The sequence below is a fragment of the Xyrauchen texanus genome, chromosome 1 (assembly GCF_025860055.1).
Source record: "Xyrauchen texanus isolate HMW12.3.18 chromosome 1, RBS_HiC_50CHRs, whole genome shotgun sequence".
Classification (NCBI taxonomy): Eukaryota; Metazoa; Chordata; class Actinopteri; order Cypriniformes; family Catostomidae; genus Xyrauchen; species Xyrauchen texanus.
Genome location: NC_068276.1, coordinates 23,382,885 through 23,404,906, shown reverse-complemented (window position 1 = coordinate 23,404,906; position 22,022 = coordinate 23,382,885). Strand labels below are relative to the sequence as shown.

General features: G+C 43.6%; 1 protein-coding gene across 1 annotated transcript in view; it reads right to left on the bottom strand.

Moving 5' to 3' along the window:
• Positions 1–2,571: 2,571 nt before the first annotated feature.
• LOC127645203 (mucin-17-like) overlaps positions 2,572–22,022 on the bottom strand; it is a 20,544-nt gene continuing 1,093 nt past the window's right edge. The window contains exon 1 of the mRNA XM_052128747.1: positions 2,572–22,022. This exon is cut by the window's right edge and continues 1,093 nt beyond it. Within this exon, the coding sequence (XP_051984707.1) occupies positions 2,572–22,022 (19,451 nt within the window).

Genomic DNA, 22,022 nt, shown 5'->3' with positions numbered 1-22,022 from the left:
ACTCATGTTTGAAGTGAGCACTGTCGTAGTCTCTACTGCTGAGGAGGTCTTATCAGTAGTACCACCAGTTGTGAATGTCAAATCTTTGGTGGAAGATGATCCAATGGTTGCACTTGTTGTTAGGGATTCTAACATTGCAGTTGATGAAACCATTTCCGTAATAGTTGTCCACTCCGATGAACTTGTCTCTGAAGTTGCACTTGTTTCCTGAGAAGATGTGCCAAAAGGTCTATCAGTTGTACTAGTCATTGTGTCTGGGCTTGTACTCGAAATGATGGGTGTTATTGTCTCTCCCACCGAAGTGGATTTATCTGTTGGCTGCTCAGTTGTAAGAGTTGATCCTTCAATGGTCCAAGCTGTTGTTTCTGTGGTCAACCCCTTTGTAGATTTAGAAATGGGGGTGCTGTAAGTTTCTTGAGTGGATGCTATTGAACTCATCTCTGTTGTTGTTGTTGACTTCTCTGGAGTGGATGTTTCAACTGGCCCAATACTTGTAAAGGTTGATTCTACGGAGGTCCAAGCTGTTGTGCCTGAGTTCAACCCCTCAGTAGATCCAGAAACAGAGGCAGTGTAAGTGGTTTGCGATGTTGTTGTCAAGCTTGTCTCAAGTTTCTCAGTTGTCCTCTCTGCTGTAGTTATTTCTGTTGTGTCAGCCATGCTAGCTGTTGTGTCAGGACTCATGTTTGAAGTGAGCACTGTCGTAGTCTCTACTGCTGAGGAGGTCTTATCAGTAGTACCACCAGTTGTGAATGTCAAATCTTTGGTGGAAGATGATCCAATGTTTGCACTTGTTGTTAGGGATTCTGACATTGCAGTTGAAGGAACCATTTCTGTAATAGTTGTCCACTCTGATGAACTTGTCTCTGATGTTGCACTTGTTTCCTGAGAAGATGTGCTCAAAGTTCTATCAGTTGTACTAGTCGTTGTGTCTGGGCTTGTACTCGAAATAGTGGCTGTTATTGTCTGTCCTACCGAAGTGGATTTATCTGTTAGCTGCTCAGTTGTAAGAGTTGATCCTTCAGTGGTCCAAGCTGTTGTTTCTGTGTTCAACCCCTTTGTAGATTTAGAAATGGGGGTACTGAAAGTTGCTTGAGTGGATGCTATTGAACTCATATCTGTTGTTGTTGTTGACTTCTCTGGAGTGGATGTTTCAACTGGCCCAATACTTGTAAAGGTTGATTCTACGGAGGTCCAAGCTGTTGTGCCTGAGGTCAACCCCTCAGTAGATCCAGCAACAGAGGCAGTGTAAGTTGTTTGCGTTGTTGTTGTCAAACCTGTCTCAAGTTTCTCAGTTGTCCTCTCTGCTGTAGTTATTTCTGTTGTGTCAGCCATGCTAGCTGTTGTGTCAGGACTCATGTTTGAAGTGAGCACTGTCGTAGTCTCTACTGCTGAGGAGGTCTTATCAGTAGTACCACCAGTTGTGAATGTCAAATCTTTGGTGGAAGATGATCCAATGGTTGCACTTGTTGTTAGGGATTCTAACATTGCAGTTGATGGAACCATTTCCGTAATAGTTGTCCACTCTGATGAACTTGTCTCTGATGTTGCACTTGTTTCCTGAGAAGATGTGCTAAAAGGTCTATCAGTTGTGCTAATTGTTGTGTCTGGGCTTGTACTCGAAATGGTGGGTGTTATTGTCTCTCCTACCGAAGTGGATTTATCTGTTGGCTGCTCAGTTGTAAGAGTTGATCCTTCAGTGGTCCAAGCTGTTGTTTCTGTGGTCAACCCCTTTGTAGATTTAGAAATGGTGGTACTGTAAGTTGCTTGAGTGGATGCTATTGAACTCATACTCTGTTGTTGTTGTTGACTTCTCTGGAGTGGATGTTTCAACTGGCCCAATACTTGTAAAGGTTGATTCTATGGCAGGTCCAAGCTGTTGTGCCTGAGGTCAACCCCTCAGTAGATCCAGCAACAGAGGCAGTGTAAGTTGTTTGCGTTGTTGTTGTCAAACCTGTCTCAAGTTTCTCAGTTGTCCTCTCTGCTGTAGTTATTTCTGTTGTGTCAGCCATGCTAGCTGTTGTGTCAGGACTCATGTTTGAAGTGAGCACTGTCGTAGTCTCTACTGCTGACGAGGTCTTATCAGTAGTACCACCAGTTGTGAATGTCAAATCTTTGGTGGAAGATGATCCAATGGTTGCACTTGTTGTTAGGGATTCTAACATTGCAGTTGATGAAACCATTTCCGTAATAGTTGTCCACTCTGATGAACTTGTCTCTGATGTTGCACTTGTTTCCTGAGAAGATGTGCTAAAAGGTCTATCAGTTGTACTAGTCATTGTGTCTGGGCTTGTACTCGAAATGGTGGGTGTTATTGTCTCTCCTACCGAAGTGGATTTATCTGTTGGCTGCTCAGTTGTAAGAGTTGATCCTTCAGTGGTCCAAGCTGTTGTTTCTGTGGTCAACCCCTTTGTAGATTTAGAAATGGGGGTACTGTAAGTTGCTTGAGTGGATGCTATTGAACTCATCTCTGTTGTTGTTGTTGACTTCTCTGGAGTGGATGTTTCAACTGGCCCAATACTTGTAAAGGTTGATTCTACGGAGGTCCAAGCTGTTGTGCCTGAGTTCAACCCCTCAGTAGATCCAGAAACAGAGGCAGTGTAAGTGGTTTGCGTATGTTGTTGTCAAGCTTGTCTCAAGTTTCTCAGTTGTCCTCTCTGCTGTAGTTATTTCTGTTGTGTCAGCCATGCTAGCTGTTGTGTCAGGACTCATGTTTGAAGTGAGCACTGTCGTAGTCTCTACTGCTGAGGAGGTCTTATCAGTAGTACCACCAGTTGTGAATGTCAAATCTTTGGTGGAAGATGATCCAATGTTTGCACTTGTTGTTAGGGATTCTGACATTGCAGTTGAAGGAACCATTTCTGTAATAGTTGTCCACTCTGATGAACTTGTCTCTGATGTTGCACTTGTTTCCTGAGAAGATGTGCTCAAAGTTCTATCAGTTGTACTAGTCGTTGTGTCTGGGCTTGTACTCGAAATAGTGGCTGTTATTGTCTGTCCTACCGAAGTGGATTTATCTGTTGGCTGCTCAGTTGTAAGAGTGGATCCTTCAGTGGTCCAAGCTGTTGTTTCTGTGGTCAACCCCTTTGTAGATTTAGAAATGGGGGTACTGAAAGTTGCTTGAGTGGATGCTATTGAACTCATATCTGTTGTTGTTGTTGTTGACTTCTCTGGAGTGGATGTTTCAACTGGCCCAATACTTGTAAAGGTTGATTCTATGGAGGTCCAAGCTGTTGTGCCTGAGTTCAACCCCTCAGTAGATCCAGCAACAGAGGCAGTGTAAGTTGTTTGCGTTGTTGTTGTCAAGCCTGTCTCAAGTTTCTCAGTTGTCCTCTCTGCTGTAGTTATTTCTGTTGTGTCAGCCATGCTAGCTGTTGTGTCAGGACTCATGTTTGAAGTGAGCACTGTCGTAGTCTCTACTGCTGAGGAGGTCTTATCAGTAGTACCACCAGTTGTGAATGTCAAATCTTTGGTGGAAGATGATCCAATGGTTGCACTTGTTGTTAGGGATTCTAACATTGCAGTTGATGGAACCATTTCCGTAATAGTTGTCCACTCTGATGAACTTGTCTCTGATGTTGCACTTGTTTCCTGAGAAGATTTGCTAAAAGGTCTATCAGTTGTACTAGTCATTGTGTCTGGGCTTGTACTCGAAATGATGGGTGTTATTGTCTCTCCTACCGAAGTGGATTTATCTGTTGGCTGCTCAGTTGTAAGAGTTGATCCTTCAGTGGTCCAAGCTGTTGTTTCTGTGGTCAACCCCTTTGTAGATTTAGAAATGGTGGTACTGTAAGTTGCTTGAGTGGATGCTATTGAACTCACCTCTGTTGTTGTTGTTGACTTCTCTGGAGTGGATGTTTCAACTGGCCCAATACTTGCAAAGGTTGATTCTACGGAGGTCCAAGCTGTTGTGCCTGAGTTCAACCCCTCAGTAGATCCAGCAACAGAGGCAGTGTAAGTTGTTTGCGTTGTTGTTGTCAAACCTGTCTCAAGTTTCTCAGTAGTCCTCTCTGCTGTAGTTATTTCTGTTGTGTCAGCCATGCTAGCTGTTGTGTCAGGACTCATGTTTGAAGTGAGCACTGTCGTAGTCTCTACTGCTGAGGAGGTCTTATCAGTAGTACCAACAGTTGTGAATGGCAAATCTTTGGTGGAAGATGATCCAATGGTTGCACTTGTTGTTAGGGATTCTAACATTGCAGTTGATGAAACCATTTCCGTAATAGTTGTCCACTCCGATGAACTTGTCTCTGAAGTTGCACTTGTTTCCTGAGAAGATGTGCTAAAATGTCTATCAGTTGTACTAGTCGTTGTGTCTGTGCTTGTACTCGAAATGATGGGAGTTATTGTCTCTCCTACCGAAGTGGATTTATCTGTTGGCTGCTCAGTTGTAAGAGTTGATCCTTCAATGGTCCAAGCTGTTGTTTCTGTGGTCAACCCCTTTGTATATTTAGAAATGGGGGTACTGTAAGTTGCTTGAGTGGATGCTATTGAACTCATATCTGTTGTTGTTGTTGACTTCTCTGGAGTGGATGTTTCAACTGGCCCAATACTTGTAAAGGTTGATTCTATGGCAGTCCAAGCTGTTGTGCCTGAGTTCAACCCCTCAGTAGATCCAGAAACAGAGGCAGTGTAAGTGGTTTGCGATGTTGTTGTCAAGCTTGTCTGAAGTTTCTCAGTTGTCCTCTCTGCTGTAGTTATTTCTGTTGTGTCAGCCATGCTAGCTGTTGTGTCAGGACTCATGTTTGAAGTGAGCACTGTCGTAGTCTCTACTGCTGAGGAGGTCTTATCAGTAGTACCACCAGTTGTGAATGTCAAATCTTTGGTGGAAGATGATCCAATGGTTGCACTTGTTGTTAGGGATTCTAACATTGCAGTTGATGAAACCATTTCCGTAATAGTTGTCCACTCTGATGAACTTGTCTCTGAAGTTGCACTTGTTTCCTGAGAAGATTTGCTAAAAGGTCTATCAGTTGTACTAGTCATTGTGTCTGGGCTTGTACTCGAAATGATGGGTGTTATTGTCTCTCCTACCGAAGTGGATTTATCTGTTGGCTGCTCAGTTGTAAGAGTTGATCCTTCAGTGGTCCAAGCTGTTGTTTCTGTGTTCAACCCCTTTGTAGATTTAGAAATGGGGGTACTGAAAGTTGCTTGAGTGGATGCTATTGAACTCATCTCTGTTGTTGTTGTTGACTTCTCTGGAGTGGATGTTTCAACTGGCCCAATACTTGTAAAGGTTGATTCTATGGCGGTCCAAGCTGTTGTGCCTGAGGTCAACCCCTCAGTAGATCCAGCAACAGAGACAGTGTAAGTTGTTTGCGTTGTTGTTGTCAAACCTGTCTCAAGTTTCTCAGTTGTCCTCTCTGCTGTAGTTATTTCTGTTGTGTCAGCCATGCTAGCTGTTGTGTCAGGACTCATGTTTGAAGTGAGCACTGTCGTAGTCTCTACTGCTGACGAGGTCTTATCAGTAGTACCACCAGTTGTGAATGTCAAATCTTTGGTGGAAGATGATCCAATGGTTGCACTTGTTGTTAGGGATTCTAACATTGCAGTTGATGAAACCATTTCCGTAATAGTTGTCCACTCCGATGAACTTGTCTCTGAAGTTGCACTTGTTTCCTGAGAAGATGTGCTAAAAGGTCTATCAGTTGTACTAGTCGTTGTGTCTGGGCTTGTACTCGAAATGATGGGAGTTATTGTCTCTCCTACCGAAGTGGATTTATCTGTTGGCTGCTCAGTTGTAAGAGTTGATCCTTCAATGGTCCAAGCTGTTGTTTCTGTGGTCAACCCCTTTGTAGATTTAGAAATGGGGGTACTGTAAGTTGCTTGAGTGGATGCTATTGAACTCATCTCTGTTGTTGTTGTTGACTTCTCTGGAGTGGATGTTTCAACTGGCCCAATACTTGTAAAGGTTGATTCTATGGCAGTCCAAGCTGTTGTGCCTGTGGTCAACCCCTCAGTAGATCCAGCAACAGAGGCAGTGTAAGTTGTTTGCGTTGTTGTTGTCAAACCTGTATCAAGTTTCTCAGTTGTCCTCTCTGCTGTAGTTATTTCTGTTGTGTCAGCCATGCTAGCTGTTGTGTCAGGACTCATGTTTGAAGTGAGCACTGTCGTAGTCTCTACTGCTGACGAGGTCTTATCAGTAGTACCACCAGTTGTGAATGTCAAATCTTTGGTGGAAGATGATCCAATGGTTGCACTTGTTGTTAGGGATTCTAACATTGCAGTTGATGAAACCATTTCCATAATAGTTGTCCACTCTGATGAACTTGTCTCTGAAGTTGCACTTGTTTCCTGAGAAGATGTGCCAAAAGGTCTATCAGTTGTACTAGTCATTGTGTCTGGGCTTGTACTCGAAATGATGGGTGTTATTGTCTCTCCTACCGAAGTGGATTTATCTGTTGGCTGCTCAGTTGTAAGAGTTGATCCTTCAGTGGTCCAAGCTGTTGTTTCTGTGGTCAACCCCTTTGTAGATTTAGAAATGGGGGTACTGTAAGTTGCTTGAGTGGATGCTATTGAACTCATCTCTGTTGTTGTTGTTGACTTCTCTGGAGTGGATGTTTCAACTGGCCCAATACTTGTAAAGGTTGATTCTACGGAGGTCCAAGCTGTTGTGCCTGAGTTCAACCCCTCAGTAGATCCAGAAACAGAGGCAGTGTAAGTGGCTTGCGTTGTTGTTGTCAAGCTTGTCTCAAGTTTCTCAGTTGTCCTCTCTGCTGTAGTTATTTCCGTTGTGTCAGCCATGCTAGCTGTTGTGTCAGGACTCATGTTTGAAGTGAGCACTGTCGTAGTCTCTACTGCTGAGGAGGTCTTATCAGTAGTACCACCAGTTGTGAATGTCAAATCTTTGGTGGAAGATGATCCAATGGTTGCACTTGTTTTTAGGGATTCTAACATTGCAGTTGATGGAACCATTTCCGTAATAGTTGTCCACTCTGATGAACTTGTCTCTGATGTTGCACTTGTTTCCTGAGAAGATGTGCTAAAAGTTCTATCAGTTGTACCAATCGTTGTGTCTGGGCTTGTACTCGAAATGGTGGGTTTTATTGTCTCTCCTACCGAAGTGGATTTATCTGTTGGCTGCTCAGTTGTAAGAGTTGATCCTTCAGTGGTCCAAGCTGTTGTTTCTGTGGTCAACCCCTTTGTAGATTTAGAAATGGGGGTACTGTAACTTGCTTGAGTGGATGCTATTGAACTCATATCTGTTGTTGTTGTTGACTTCTCTGGAGTGGATGTTTCAACTGGCCCAATACTTGTAAAGGTTGATTCTACGGAGGTCCAAGCTGTTGTGCCTGAGTTCAACCCCTCGGTAGATCCAGCAACAGAGGCAGTGTAAGTGGTTTGCGTTGTTGTTGTCAAGCTTGTCTCAAGTTTCTCAGTTGTCCTCTCTGCTGTAGTTATATCCGTTGTGTCAGCCATGCTAGCTGTTGTGTCAGGACTCATGTTTGAAGTGAGCACTGTCGTAGTCTCTACTGCTGACGAGGTCTTATCAGTAGTACCACCAGTTGTGAATGTCAAATCTTTGGTGGAAGATGATCCAATGGTTGCACTTGTTGTTAGGGATTCTAACATTGCAGTTGATGAAACCATTTCCGTAATAGTTGTCCACTCCGATGAACTTGTCTCTGAAGTTGCACTTGTTTCCTGAGAAGATGTGCTAAAAGGTCTATCAGTTGTACTAGTCGTTGTGTCTGGGCTTGTACTCGAAATGATGGGAGTTATTGTCTCTCCTACCGAAGTGGATTTATCTGTTGGCTGCTCAGTTGTAAGAGTTGATCCTTCAATGGTCCAAGCTGTTGTTTCTGTGGTCAACCCCTTTGTAGATTTAGAAATGGGGGTACTGTAAGTTGCTTGAGTGGATGCTATTGAACTCATATCTGTTGTTGTTGTTGACTTCTCTGGAGTGGATGTTTCAACTGGCCCAATACTTGTAAAGGTTGATTCTATGGCAGTCCAAGCTGTTGTGCCTGAGGTCAACCCCTCAGTAGATCCAGCAACAGAGGCAGTGTAAGTTGTTTGCGTTGTTGTTGTCAAACCTGTATCAAGTTTCTCAGTTGTCCTCTCTGCTGTAGTTATTTCTGTTGTGTCAGCCATGCTAGCTGTTGTGTCAGGACTCATGTTTGAAGTGAGCACTGTCGTAGTCTCTACTGCTGAGGAGGTCTTATCAGTAGTACCACCAGTTGTGAATGTCAAATCTTTGGTGGAAGATGATCCAATGGTTGCACTTGTTGTTAGGGATTCTAACATTGCAGTTGATGAAACCATTTCCGTAATAGTTGTCCACTCTGATGAACTTGTCTCTGAAGTTGCACTTGTTTCCTGAGAAGATGTGCTAAAAGGTCTATCAGTTGTACTAGTCATTGTGTCTGGGCTTGTACTCGAAATGATGGGTGTTATTGTCTCTCCCACCGAAGTGGATTTATCTGTTGGCTGCTCAGTTGTAAGAGTTGATCCTTCAGTGGTCCAAGCTGTTGTTTCTGTGGTCAACCCCTTTGTAGATTTAGAAATGGGGGTACTGTAAGTTGCTTGAGTGGATGCTATTGAACTCATCTCTGTTGTTGTTGTTGACTTCTCTGGAGTGGATGTTTCAACTGGCCCAATACTTGTAAAGGTTGATTCTACGGAGGTCCAAGCTGTTGTGCCTGAGTTCAACCCCTCAGTAGATCCAGAAACAGAGGCAGTGTAAGTGGTTTGCGATGTTGTTGTCAAGCTTGTCTGAAGTTTCTCAGTTGTCCTCTCTGCTGTAGTTATTTCTGTTGTGTCAGCCATGCTAGCTGTTGTGTCAGGACTCATGTTTGAAGTGAGCACTGTCGTAGTCTCTACTGCTGAGGAGGTCTTATCAGTAGTACCACCAGTTGTGAATGTCAAATCTTTGGTGGAAGATGATCCAATGTTTGCACTTGTTGTTAGGGATTCTGACATTGCAGTTGAAGGAACCATTTCTGTAATAGTTGTCCACTCTGATGAACTTGTCTCTGATGTTGCACTTGTTTCCTGAGAAGATGTGCTCAAAGTTCTATCAGTTGTACTAGTCGTTGTGTCTGGGCTTGTACTCGAAATAGTGGCTGTTATTGTCTGTCCTACCGAAGTGGATTTATCTGTTGGCTGCTCAGTTGTAAGAGTTGATCCTTCAGTGGTCCAAGCTGTTGTTTCTGTGTTCAACCCCTTTGTAGATTTAGAAATGGGGGTACTGAAAGTTGCTTGAGTGGATGCTATTGAACTCATATCTGTTGTTGTTGTTGTTGACTTCTCTGGAGTGGATGTTTCAACTGGCCCAATACTTGTAAAGGTTGATTCTATGGCGGTCCAAGCTGTTGTGCCTGAGGTCAACCCCTCAGTAGATCCAGCAACAGAGGCAGTGTAAGTTGTTTGCGTTGTTGTTGTCAAACCTGTCTCAAGTTTCTCAGTTGTCCTCTCTGCTGTAGTTATTTCTGTTGTGTCAGCCATGCTAGCTGTTGTGTCAGGACTCATGTTTGAAGTGAGCACTGTCGTAGTCTCTACTGCTGAGGAGGTCTTATCAGTAGTACCACCAGTTGTGAATGTCAAATCTTTGGTGGAAGATGATCCAATGGTTGCACTTGTTTTTAGGGATTCTAACATTGCAGTTGATGGAACCATTTCCGTAATAGTTGTCCACTCTGATGAACTTGTCTCTGATGTTGCACTTGTTTCCTGAGAAGATGTGCTAAAAGTTCTATCAGTTGTACCAGTCATTGTGTCTGGGCTTGTACTCGAAATGGTGGGTGTTATTGTCTGTCCTACCGAAGTGGATTTATCTGTTGGCTGCTCAGTTGTAAGAGTTGATCCTTCAGTGGTCCAAGCTGTTGTTTCTGTGGTCAACCCCTTTGTAGATTTAGAAATGGGGGTACTGTAAGTTGATTGAGTGGATGCTATTGAACTCATACCTGTTGTTGTTGTTGACTTCTCTGGAGTGGATGTTTCAACTGGCCCAATACTTGTAAAGGTTGATTCTACGGAGGTCCAAGCTGTTGTGCCTGAGTTCAACCCCTCAGTAGATCCAGAAACAGAGGCAGTGTAAGTGGTTTGCGTTGTTGTTGTCAAGCCTGTCTCAAGTTTCTCAGTTGTCCTCTCTGCTGTAGTTATTTCCGTTGTGTCAGCCATGCTAGCTGTTGTGTCAGGACTCATGTTTGAAGTGAGCACTGTCGTAGTCTCTACTGCTGAGGAGGTCTTATCAGTAGTACCACCAGTTGTGAATGTCAAATCTTTGGTGGAAGATGATCCAATGGTTGCACTTGTTGTTAGGGATTCTAACACTGCAGTTGATGAAACCATTTCTGTAATAGTTGTCCACTCTGATGAACTTGTCTCTGAAGTTGCACTTGTTTCCTGAGAAGATTTGCTAAAAGGTCTATCAGTTGTACTAGTCATTGTGTCTGGGCTTGTACTCGAAATGATGGGTGTTATTGTCTCTCCTACCGAAGTGGATTTATCTGTTGGCTGCTCAGTTGTAAGAGTTGATCCTTCAGTGGTCCAAGCTGTTGTTTCTGTGTTCAACCCCTTTGTAGATTTAGAAATGGGGGTACTGAAAGTTGCTTGAGTGGATGCTATTGAACTCATATCTGTTGTTGTTGTTGTTGACTTCTCTGGAGTGGATGTTTCAACTGGCCCAATACTTGTAAAGGTTGATTCTATGGCGGTCCAAGCTGTTGTGCCTGAGGTCAACCCCTCAGTAGATCCAGCAACAGAGGCAGTGTAAGTTGTTTGCGTTGTTGTTGTCAAACCTGTCTCAAGTTTCTCAGTTGTCCTCTCTGCTGTAGTTATTTCTGTTGTGTCAGCCATGCTAGCTGTTGTGTCAGGACTCATGTTTGAAGTGAGCACTGTCGTAGTCTCTACTGCTGAGGAGGTCTTATCAGTAGTACCACCAGTTGTGAATGTCAAATCTTTGGTGGAAGATGATCCAATGGTTGCACTTGTTTTTAGGGATTCTAACATTGCAGTTGATGGAACCATTTCCGTAATAGTTGTCCACTCTGATGAACTTGTCTCTGATGTTGCACTTGTTTCCTGAGAAGATGTGCTAAAAGTTCTATCAGTTGTACCAGTCATTGTGTCTGGGCTTGTACTCGAAATGGTGGGTGTTATTGTCTGTCCTACCGAAGTGGATTTATCTGTTGGCTGCTCAGTTGTAAAAGTGGATCCTTCAGTGGTCCAAGCTGCTGTTTCTGTGGTCAACCCCTTTGTAGATTTAGAAATGGGGGTACTGTAAGTTGCTTGAGTGGATGCTATTGAACTCATCTCTGTTGTTGTTGTTGACTTCTCTGGAGTGGATGTTTCAACTGGCCCAATACTTGTAAAGGTTGATTCTACGGAGGTCCAAGCTGTTGTGCCTGAGTTCAACCCCTCAGTAGATCCAGAAACAGAGGCAGTGTAAGTGGTTTGCATTGTTGTTGTCAAGCTTGTCTCAAGTTTCTCAGTTGTCCTCTCTGCTGTAGTTATTTCCGTTGTGTCAACCATGCTAGCTGTTGTGTCAGGACTCATATATGAAGTGAGCACTGTCGTAGTCTCTGCTGCTGAGTAGGTCTTATCAGTAGTACCACCAGTTGTGAATGTCAAATCTTTGGTGGAAGATGATCCAATGGTTGCACTTGTTGTTAGGGATTCTAACACTGAAGTTGATGAAACCATTTCTGTAATAGTTGTCCACTCTGATGAACTTGTCTCTGAAGTTGCACTTGTTTCCTGAGAAGATGTGCTAAAAGGTCTATCAGTTGTACTAGTTGTTGTGTCTGGGCTTGTACTCGAAATGATGGGTGTTATTGTCTCTCCTACCGAAGTGGATTTATCTGTTGGCTGCTCAGTTGTAAGAGTTGATCCTTCAGTGGTCCAAGCTGTTGTTTCTGTGGTCAACCCCTTTGTAGATTTAGAAATGGGGGTACTGTAAGTTGCTTGAGTGGATGCTATTGAACTCATCTCTGTTGTTGTTGTTGACTTCTCTGGAGTGGATGTTTCAACTGGCCCAATACTTGTAAAGGTTGATTCTACGGAGGTCCAAGCTGTTGTGCCTGAGTTCAACCCCTCAGTAGATCCAGAAACAGAGGCAGTGTAAGTGGTTTGCGTTGTTGTTGTCAAGCTTGTCTCAAGTTTCTCAGTTGTCCTCTCTGCTGTAGTTATTTCTGTTGTGTCAGCCATGCTAGCTGTTGTGTCAGGACTCATGTTTGAAGTGAGCACTGTCATAGTCTCTACTGCTGAGGAGGTCTTATCAGTAGTACCACCAGTTGTGAATGTCAAATCTTTGGTGGAAGATGATCCAATGGTTGCACTTGTTGTTAGGGATTCTAACATTGCAGTTGATGGAACCATTTCCGTAATAGTTGTCCACTCTGATGAACTTGTCTCTGATGTTGCACTTGTTTCCTGAGAAGATGTGCTAAAAGTTCTATCAGTTGTACTAGTCGTTGTGTCTGGGCTTGTACTCGAAATGGTGGGTGTTATTGTCTCTCCTACCGAAGTGGATTTATCTGTTGGCTGCTCAGTTGTAAGAGTGGATCCTTCAGTGGTCCAAGCTGTTGTTTCTGTGGTCAACCCCTTTGTAGATTTAGAAATGGGGGTACTGTAAGTTGCTTGAGTGGATGCTATTGAACTCATCTCTGTTGTTGTTGTTGACTTCTCTGGAGTGGATGTTTCAACTGGCCCAATACTTGTAAAGGTTGATTCTACGGAGGTCCAAGCTGTTGTGCCTGAGTTCAACCCCTCAGTAGATCCAGAAACAGAGGCAGTGTAAGTGGTTTGCGTTGTTGTTGTCAAGCTTGTCTCAAGTTTCTCAGTTGTCCTCTCTGCTGTAGTTATTTCTGTTGTGTCAGCCATGCTAGCTGTTGTGTCAGGACTCTTGTTTGAAGTGAGCACTGTCGTAGTCTCTGCTGCTGAGTAAGTCATATCAGTAGTACCACCAGTTGTGAATGTCAAATCTTTGGTGGAAGATGATCCAATGGTTGCACTTGTTCTTAGGGATTCTAACATTGCAGTTGATGGAACCATTTCCGTAATAGTTGTCCACTCTGATGAACTTGTCTCTGATGTTGCACTTGTTTCCTGAGAAGATGTGCTAAAAGTTCTATCAGTTGTACTAGTCATGGTGTCTGGGCTTGTACTCGAAATGGTTTGAGTTATTGTCTCTCCTACCAAAGTGGATTTATCTGTTGGCTGCTCAGTTGTAAGAGTGGATCCTTCAGTGATCCAAGCTGTTGTTTCTGTGGTCAACCCCTTTGTAGATTTAGAAATGGGGGTACTGTAAGTTGCTTGAGTGGATTCTATTGAACTCATCTCTGTTGTTGTTGTTGACTTCTCTGGAGTGGATGTTTCAACTGGCCCAATACTTGTAAAGGTTGATTCTACGGAGGTCCAAGCTGTTGTGCCTGAGTTCAACCCCTCAGTAGATCCAGAAACAGAGGCAGTGTAAGTGGTTTGCGTTGTTGTTGTCAAGCTTGTCTCAAGTTTCTCAGTTGTCCTCTCTGCTGTAGTTATTTCCGTTGTGTCAGCCATGCTAGTTGTTGTGTCAGGACTCATGTTTGAAGTGAGCACTGTCGTAGTCTCTGCTGCTGAGTAGGTCATATCAGTAGTACCACCAGTTGTGAATGTCAAATCTTTGGTGGAAGATGATCCAATGGTTGCACTTGTTGTTAGGGATTCTAACATTGCAGTTGATTGAACCATTTCCGTAATAGTTGTCCACTCTGATGAACTTGTCTCTGATGTTGCACTTGTTTCCTGAGAAGATGTGCTAAAAGGTCTATCAGTTGTGCTAATTGTTGTGTCTGGGCTTGTACTCGAAATGGTGGGTGTTATTGTCTCTCCTACCGAAGTGGATTTATCTGTTGGCTGCTCAGTTGTAAGAGTGGATCCTTCAGTGGTCCAAGCTGTTGTTTCTGTGGTCAACCCCTTTGTAGATTTAGAAATGGGGGTACTGTAAGTTGCTTGAGTGGATGCTATTGAACTCATCTCTGTTGTTGTTGTTGACTTCTCTGGAGTGGATGTTTCAACTGGCCCAATACTTGTAAAGGTTGATTCTACGGAGGTCCAAGCTGTTGTGCCTGAGTTCAACCCCTCAGTAGATCCAGAAACAGAGGCAGTGTAAGTGGTTTGCGTTGTTGTTGTCAAGCTTGTCTCAAGTTTCTCAGTTGTCCTCTCTGCTGTAGTTATATCTGTTGTGTCAGCCATGCTAGCTGTTGTGTCAGGACTCCTGTTTGAAGTGAGCACTGTCGTAGTCTCTACTGCTGAGGAGGTCTTATCAGTAGTACCACCAGTTGTGAATGTCAAATCTTTGGTGGAAGATGATCCAATGGTTGCACTTGTTCTTAGGGATTCTAACATTGCAGTTGATGGAACCATTTCCTTAATAGTTGTCCACTCTGATGAACTTGTCTCTGATGTTGCACTTGTTTCCTGAGAAGATGTGCTAAAAGTTCTATCAGTTGTACCAGTCGTTGTGTCTGGGCTTGTACTCGAAATGGTGGATGTTATTGTCTCTCCTACCGAAGTGGATTTATCTGTTGGCTGCTCAGTTGTAAGAGTGGATCCTTCAGTGGTCCAAGCTGCTGTTTCTGTGGTCAATCCCTTTGTAGATTTAGAAATGGGGGTACTGTAAGTTGCTTGAGTGGATGCTATTGAACTCATATCTGTTGTTGTTGTTGACTTCTCTGGAGTGGATGTTTCAACTGGCCCAATACTTGTAAAGGTTGATTCTACGGAGGTCCAAGCTGTTGTGCCTGAGTTCAACCCCTCAGTAGATCCAGAAACAGAGGCAGTGTAAGTGGTTTGTGTTGTTGTTGTCAAGCTTGTCTCAAGTTTCTCAGTTGTCCTCTCTGCTGTAGTTATATCTGTTGTGTCAGCCATGCTAGCTGTTGTGTCAGGACTCTTGTTTGAAGTGAGCACTGTCGTAGTCTCTGCTGCTGAGTAGGTCATATCAGTAGTACCACCAGTTGTGAATGTCAAATCTTTGGTGGAAGATGATCCAATGGTTGCACTTGTTTTTAGGGATTCTAACATTGCAGTTGATGGAACCATTTCCGTAATAGTTGTCCACTCTGATGAACTTGTCTCTGATGTTGCACTTGTTTCCTGAGAAGATGTGCTAAAAGTTATATCAGTTGTACCAGTCGTTGTGTCTGGACTTGTACTCGAAATGGTGGGTGTTATTGTCTCTCCTACCAAAGTGGATTTATCTGTTGGCTGCTCAGTTGTAAGAGTGGATCCTTCAGTGGTCCAAGCTGCTGTTTCTGTGGTCAACCCCTTTGTAGATTTAGAAATGGGGGTACTGTAAGTTGCTTGAGTGGATGCTATTGAACTCATATCTGTTGTTGTTGTTGACTTCTCTGGAGTGGATGTTTCAACTGGCCCAATACTTGTAAAGGTTGATTCTATGGAGGTCCAAGCTGTTGTGCCTGAGTTCAACCCCTCAGTAGATCCAGAAACAGAGGCAGTGTAAGTGGTTTGCGTTGTTGTTGTCAAGCTTGTCTCAAGTTTCTCAGTTGTCCTCTCTGCTGTAGTTATTTCCGTTGTGTCAGCCATGCTAGCTGTTGTGTCAGGTCTCATGTTTGAAGTGAGCACTGTCGTAGTCTCTGCTGCTGAGTAGGTCATATCAGTAGTACCACCAGTTGTGAATGTCAAATCTTTTGTGGAAGATGATCCAATGGTTGCACTTGTTTTTAGGGATTCTAAAATTGCAGTTGATGGAACCATTTCCGTAATAGTTGTCCACTCTGATGAACTTGTCTCTGATGTTGCACTTGTTTCCTGAGAAGATGTGCTAAAAGTTATATCAGTTGTACCAGTCGTTGTGTCTGGACTTGTACTCGAAATGGTGGGTGTTATTGTCTCTCCTACCAAAGTGGATTTATCTGTTGGCTGCTCAGTTGTAAGAGTGGATCCTTCAGTGGTCCAAGCTGCTGTTTCTGTGGTCAACCCCTTTGTAGATTTAGAAATGGGGGTACTGTAAGTTGCTTGAGTGGATGCTATTGAACTCATCTCTGTTGTTGTTGTTGACTTCTCTGGAGTGGATGTTTCAACTGGCCCAATACTTGTAAAGGTTGATTCTACGGAGGTCCAAGCTGTTGTGCCTGAGTTCAACCTCTCAGTAGATCCAGAAACAGAGGCAGTGTAAGTGGTTTGCGTTGTTGTTGTCAAGCTTGTCTCAAGTTTCTCAGTTGTCCTCTCTGCTGTAGTTATTTCCGTTGTGTCAGCCATGCTAGCTGCTGTGTCAGGTCTCATGTTTGAAGTGAGCACTGTCGTAGTCTCTGCTGCTGAGTAGGTCATATCAGTAGTACCACCAGTTGTGAATGTCAAATCTTTTGTGGAAGATGATCCAATGGTTGCACTTGTTTTTAGGGATTCTAAAATTGCAGTTGATGGAACCATTTCCGTAATAGTTGTCCACTCTGATGAACTTGTCTCTGATGTTGCACTTGTTTCCTGAGAAGATGTGCTAAAAGTTCTATCAGTTGTACTAGTCGTTGTGTCTGGGCTTGTACTCGAAATGGTGGGTGTTATTGTCTCTCCTACCGAAGTGTAATTATCTGTTGGCTGCTCAGCTGTAATAGTGGATCCTTCAGTGGTCCAAGCTGCTGTTTCTGTTGTCAACCCCTTTGTAGATTTAGAAATGGGGGTACTGTAAGTTGCTTGAGTGGATGCTATTGAACTCATCTCTGTTGTTGTTGTTGACTTCTCTGGAGTGGATGTTTCAACTGGCCCAATACTTGTAAAGGTTGATTCTACGGAGGTCCAAGCTGTTGTGCCTGAGTTCAACCTCTCAGTAGATCCAGAAACAGAGGCAGTGTAAGTGGTTTGCGTTGTTGTTGTCAAGCTTGTCTCAAGTTTCTCAGTTGTCCTCTCTGCTGTAGTTATTTCTGTTGTGTCAGCCATGCTAGCTGTTGTGTCAGGACTCATGTTTGAAGTGAGCACTGTCGTAGTGTCTTCTGCTGAGGAGGTCTTATCAGTAGTACCACCAGTTGTGAATGTCAAATCTTTGGTGGAAGATGATCCAATGGTTGCACTTGTTTTTAGGGATTCTAACATTGCAGTTGATGGAACCATTTCCGTAATAGTTGTCCACTCTGATGAACTTGTCTCTGATGTTGAACTTGTTTCCTGAGAAGATGTGCTAAAAGTTCTATCAGTTGTACTAATCGTTGTGTCTGGGCTTGTACTCGAAATGGTGGGAGTTATTGTCTCTCCTACCGAAGTGTAATTATCTGTTGGCTGCTCAGCTGTAATAGTGGATCCTTCAGTGGTCCAAGCTGCTGTTTCTGTTGTCAACCCCTTTGTAGATTTAGAAATGGGGGTACTGTAAGTTGCTTGAGTGGATGCTATTGAACTCATATCTGTTGTTGTTGTTGACTTCTCTGGAGTGAATGTTTCAACTGGCCCAATACTTGTAAAGGTTGATTCTATGGCGGTCCAAGCTGTTGTGCCTGAGGTCAACCCCTCAGTAGATCCAGAAACAGAGGCAGTGTAAGTGGTTTGCGTTGTTGTTGTCAAGCTTGTCTCAAGTTTCTCAGTTGTCCTCTCTGCTGTAGTTATTTCCGTTGTGTCAGCCATGCTAGCTGTTGTGTCAGGACTCATGTTTGAAGTGAGCACTGTCGTAGTGTCTTCTGCTGAGGAGGTCTTATCAGTAGTACCACCAGTTGTGAATGTCAAATCTTTGGTGGAAGAAGATCCGATGGTTGCACTTGTTGTTAGGGATTCTGACATTGCAGTTGAAGGAACCATTTCTGTAATAGTTGTCCACTCTGATGAACTTGTCTCTGATGTTGCACTTGTTTCCTGAGAAGATGTGCTCAAAGGTCTATCAGTTGTACTAGTCGTTGTGTCTGGGCTTGTACTCGAAATAGTGGCTGTTATTGTCTGTCCTACCAAAGTGGATTTATCTGTTGGCTGCTCAGTTGTAAGAGTTGATCCTTCAGTGGTCCAAGCTGTTGTTTCTGTGGTCAACCCCTTTGTAGATTTAGAAATGGGGGTACTGTAAGTTACTTGAGTGGATGCTATTGAACTCATCTCTGTTGTTGTTGTTGACTTCTCTGGAGTGGATGTTTCAACTGGCCCAATACTTGTAAAGGTTGATTCTATGGCGGTCCAAGCTGTTGTGCCTGAGGTCAACCCCTCAGTAGATCCAGAAACAGAGGCAGTGTAAGTGGTTTGCGTTGTTGTTGTCAAGCTTGTCTCAAGTTTCTCAGTTGTCCTCTCTGCTGTAGTTATTTCTGTTGTGTCAGCCATGCTAGCTGTTGTGTCAGGACTCATGTTTGAAGTGAGCACTGTCGTAGTGTCTTCTGCTGAGGAGGTCTTATCAGTAGTACCACCAGTTGTGAATGTCAAATCTTTGGTGGAAGATGATCCAATGGTTGCACTTGTTGTTAGGGATTCTAACATTGCTGTTGATGGAACCATTTCCGTAATAGTTGTCCACTCTGATGAACTTGTCTCTGATGTTGCACTTGTTTCCTGAGAAGATGTACTAAAAGTTCTATCAGTTGTACTAGTCATTGTGTCTGGGCTTGTACTCGAAATGGTGGGAGTTATTGTCTCTCCTACCGAAGTGGATTTATCTGTTGGCTGCTCAGTTGTAAGAGTGGATCCTTCAGTGGTCCAAGCTGTTGTTTCTGTGGTCAACCCCTTTGTAGATTTAGAAATGGGGGTACTGTAAGTTACTTGAGTGGATGCTATTGAACTCATCTCTGTTGTTGTTGTTGACTTCTCTGGAGTGGATGTTTCAACTGGCCCAATACTTGTAAAGGTTGATTCTACGGCGGTCCAAGCTGTTGTGCCTGAGTTCAACCCCTCAGTAGATCCAGAAACAGAGGCAGTGTAAGTGGTTTGCGTTTTTGTTGTCAAGCTTGTCTCAAGTTTCTCAGTCGTCCTCTCTGCTGTAGTTATTTCCGTTGTGTCAGCCATGCTAGCTGTTGTGTCAGGACTCATATTTGAAGTGAGCACTGTCGTAGTCTCTGCTGCTGAGTAGGTCATATCAGTAGTACCACCAGTTGTGAATGTCAAATCTTTGGTGGAAGATGATCCAATGTTTGCACTTGTTGTTAGGGAGTCTAACATTGCAGTTGATGGAACCATTTCCGTAATAGTAGTCCACTCTGATGAACTTGTCTCTGATGTTGCACTTGTTTCCTGAGAAGATGTGCTAAAAGGTCTATCAGTTGTGCTAGTCGTTGTGTCTGGGCTTGTACTCGAAATGGTGGGTGTTATTGTCTCTCCTACCGAAGTGGATTTATCTGTTGGCTGCTCAGTTGTAAGAGTGGATCCTTCAGTGGTCCAAGCTGTTGTTTCTGTGGTCAACCCCTTTGTAGATTTAGAAATGGGGGTACTGTAAGTTACTTGAGTGGATGCTATTGAACTCATCTCTGTTGTTGTTGTTGACTTCTCTGGAGTGGATGTTTCAACTGGCCCAATACTTGTAAAGGTTGATTCTACGGCGGTCCAAGCTGTTGTGCCTGAGGTCAACCCCTCAGTAGATCCAGAAACAGAGGCAGTGTAAGTGGTTTGCGTTTTTGTTGTCAAGCTTGTCTCAAGTTTCTCAGTCGTCCTCTCTGCTGTAGTTATTTCCGTTGTGTCAGCCATGCTAGCTGTTGTGTCAGGACTCATGTTTGAAGTGAGCACTGTCGTAGTCTCTACTGCTGAGGAGGTCTTATCAGTAGTACCACCAGTTGTGAATGTCAAATCTTTGGTGGAAGATGATCCAATGGTTGCACTTGTTTTTAGGGATTCTAACATTGCAGTTGATGGAACCATTTCCGTAATAGTTGTCCACTCTGATGAACTTGTCTCTGATGTTGCACTTGTTTCCTGAGAAGATGTGCTAAAAGGTCTATCAGTTGTACTAGTCGTTGTGTCTGGGCTTGTACTCGAAATGGTGGGTGTTATTGTCTCTCCTACCGAAGTGGATTTATCTGTTGGCTGCTCAGTTGTAAGAGTGGATCCTTCAGTGGTCCAAGCTGTTGTTTCTGTGGTCAACCCCTTTGTAGATTTAGAAATGGGGGTACTGTAAGTTGCTTGAGTGGATGCTATTGAACTCATCTCTGTTGTTGTTGTTGACTTCTCTGGAGTGGATGTTTCAACTGGCCCAATACTTGTAAAGGTTGATTCTACGGAGATCCAAGCTGTTGTGCCTGAGTTCAACCCCTCAGTAGATCCATAAACAGAGGCAGTGTAAGTGGTTTGCGTTGTTGTTGTCAAGCTTGTCTCAAGTTTCTCAGTTGTCCTCTCTGCTGTAGTTATTTCTGTTGTGTCAGCCATGCTAGCTGTTGTGTCAGGACTCATGTTTGAAGTGAGCACTGTCGTAGTCTCTGCTGCTGAGTAGGTCTTATCTGTAGTACCACCAGTTGTGAATGTCAAATCTTTGGTGGAAGATGATCCGATGGTTGCACTTGTTGTTAGGGATTCTGACATTGCAGTTGAAGGAACCATTTCTGTAATAGTTGTCCACTCTGATGAACTTGTCTCTGATGTTGCACTTGTTTCCTGAGAAGATGTGTTAAAAGGTTTATCAGTTGTGCTAGTCGTTGTGTCTGAGCTTATACTCGAAATGGTGGGTGTTATTGTCTCTCCTACCGAAGTGGATTTATCTGTTGGCTGCTCAGTTGTAAGAGTTGATCCTTCAGTGGTCCAAGCTGTTGTTTCTGTGGTCAACCCCTTTGTAGATTTAGAAATGGGGGTACTGTAAGTTGCTTGAGTGGATGCTATTGAACTAATGTCTGTTGTTGTTGTTGACTTCTCTGGAGTGGATGTTTCACCTGGCCCAACACTTGTAAAGGTTGATTCTATGGAGGTCCAAGCTGTTTTGCCTGAGGTCATCCCCTCAGTAGATTTAGCAACAGATGCAGTATAAGTGGTTTGCGTTGATGTTGTCATGCTTGTCTCAATTTTCCTAGTTTTAGTCTCTGCTGTGGTTATTTCCGTTGTGTCAGCCATGCTAGCTGTTGTGTCAGGACTCTTGTTAGAAGTGAGCACTGTCGTAGTCTCTTCTGCTGAGGAGGTCTTATCAGTTGTACCACCAGTAGTGAATGTCAAATCTTTGGTGGAAGATGATCCAATGGTTGCACTTGTTGTTAGAGATTCTAACATTGTAGTTGATGGAACCATTTCCGTAATAGTTGTCCACTCTGATGAACTTGTCTCTGATGTTGCACTTGTTTCCTGAGAAGATGTGCTCAAAGGTCTATCAGTTGTACTAGTCGTTGTGTCTGGGCTTGTACTCGAAATGGTGGCTGTTATTGTCTCTCCTACCGAAGTGGATTTATCTGTTGACTGCTCAGTTGTAAGAGTTGATCCTTCAGAGGTCCAAGCTGTTGTTTCTGTGGTCAACCCCTTTGTAGATTTAGAAATGGGGGTACTGTAAGTTGCTTGAGTGGATGCTATTGAACTCATGTCTGTTGTTGTTGTTGACTTCTCTGGAGTGGATGTTTCACCTGGCCCAACACTTGTAAAGGTTGATTCTACGGAGGTCCAACCTGCTGTGCCTGAGGTCAACCCCTCATTAGATTCAGCAACAGATGCAGTGTAAGTGGTTTGCATTGATGTTGTCATGCTTGTCTCAAGTTTCTCCGTTGTCGTCTCTGCTGTGGTTATTTCCGTTGTGTCAGCCATGCTAGCTGTTGTATCAGGACTCTTGTTTGAAGTGAGCACTGTCGTAGTCTCTACTGCTGAGGAGGTCTTATCAGTAGTACCACCCGTTGTGAATGTCAAATCTTTGGTGGAAGTTGATCCAATGGTTGCACTTGTTGTTAGGGATTCTGACATTGCAGTTGAAGGAAACATTTCCGTAATAATTGTCCACTCTGATGAAATTGTCCCTGATGTTGCACTTGTTTCCTGAGAAGATGTGCTCAAAGGTTTATCAGTTGTACTAGTCGTTGTGTCTGGGCTTGTACTCGAAATGGTGGCTGACATTGTCTCTCCTACCGAAGTGGATTTATCTGTTGGCTGCCCAATTGTAAGAGTTGATCCTTCAGTGGTCCAAGCCGTTGTTTCTTTTGTCAACACCTTTTTAGATTTAGATATGGGGGTGCTGTAAG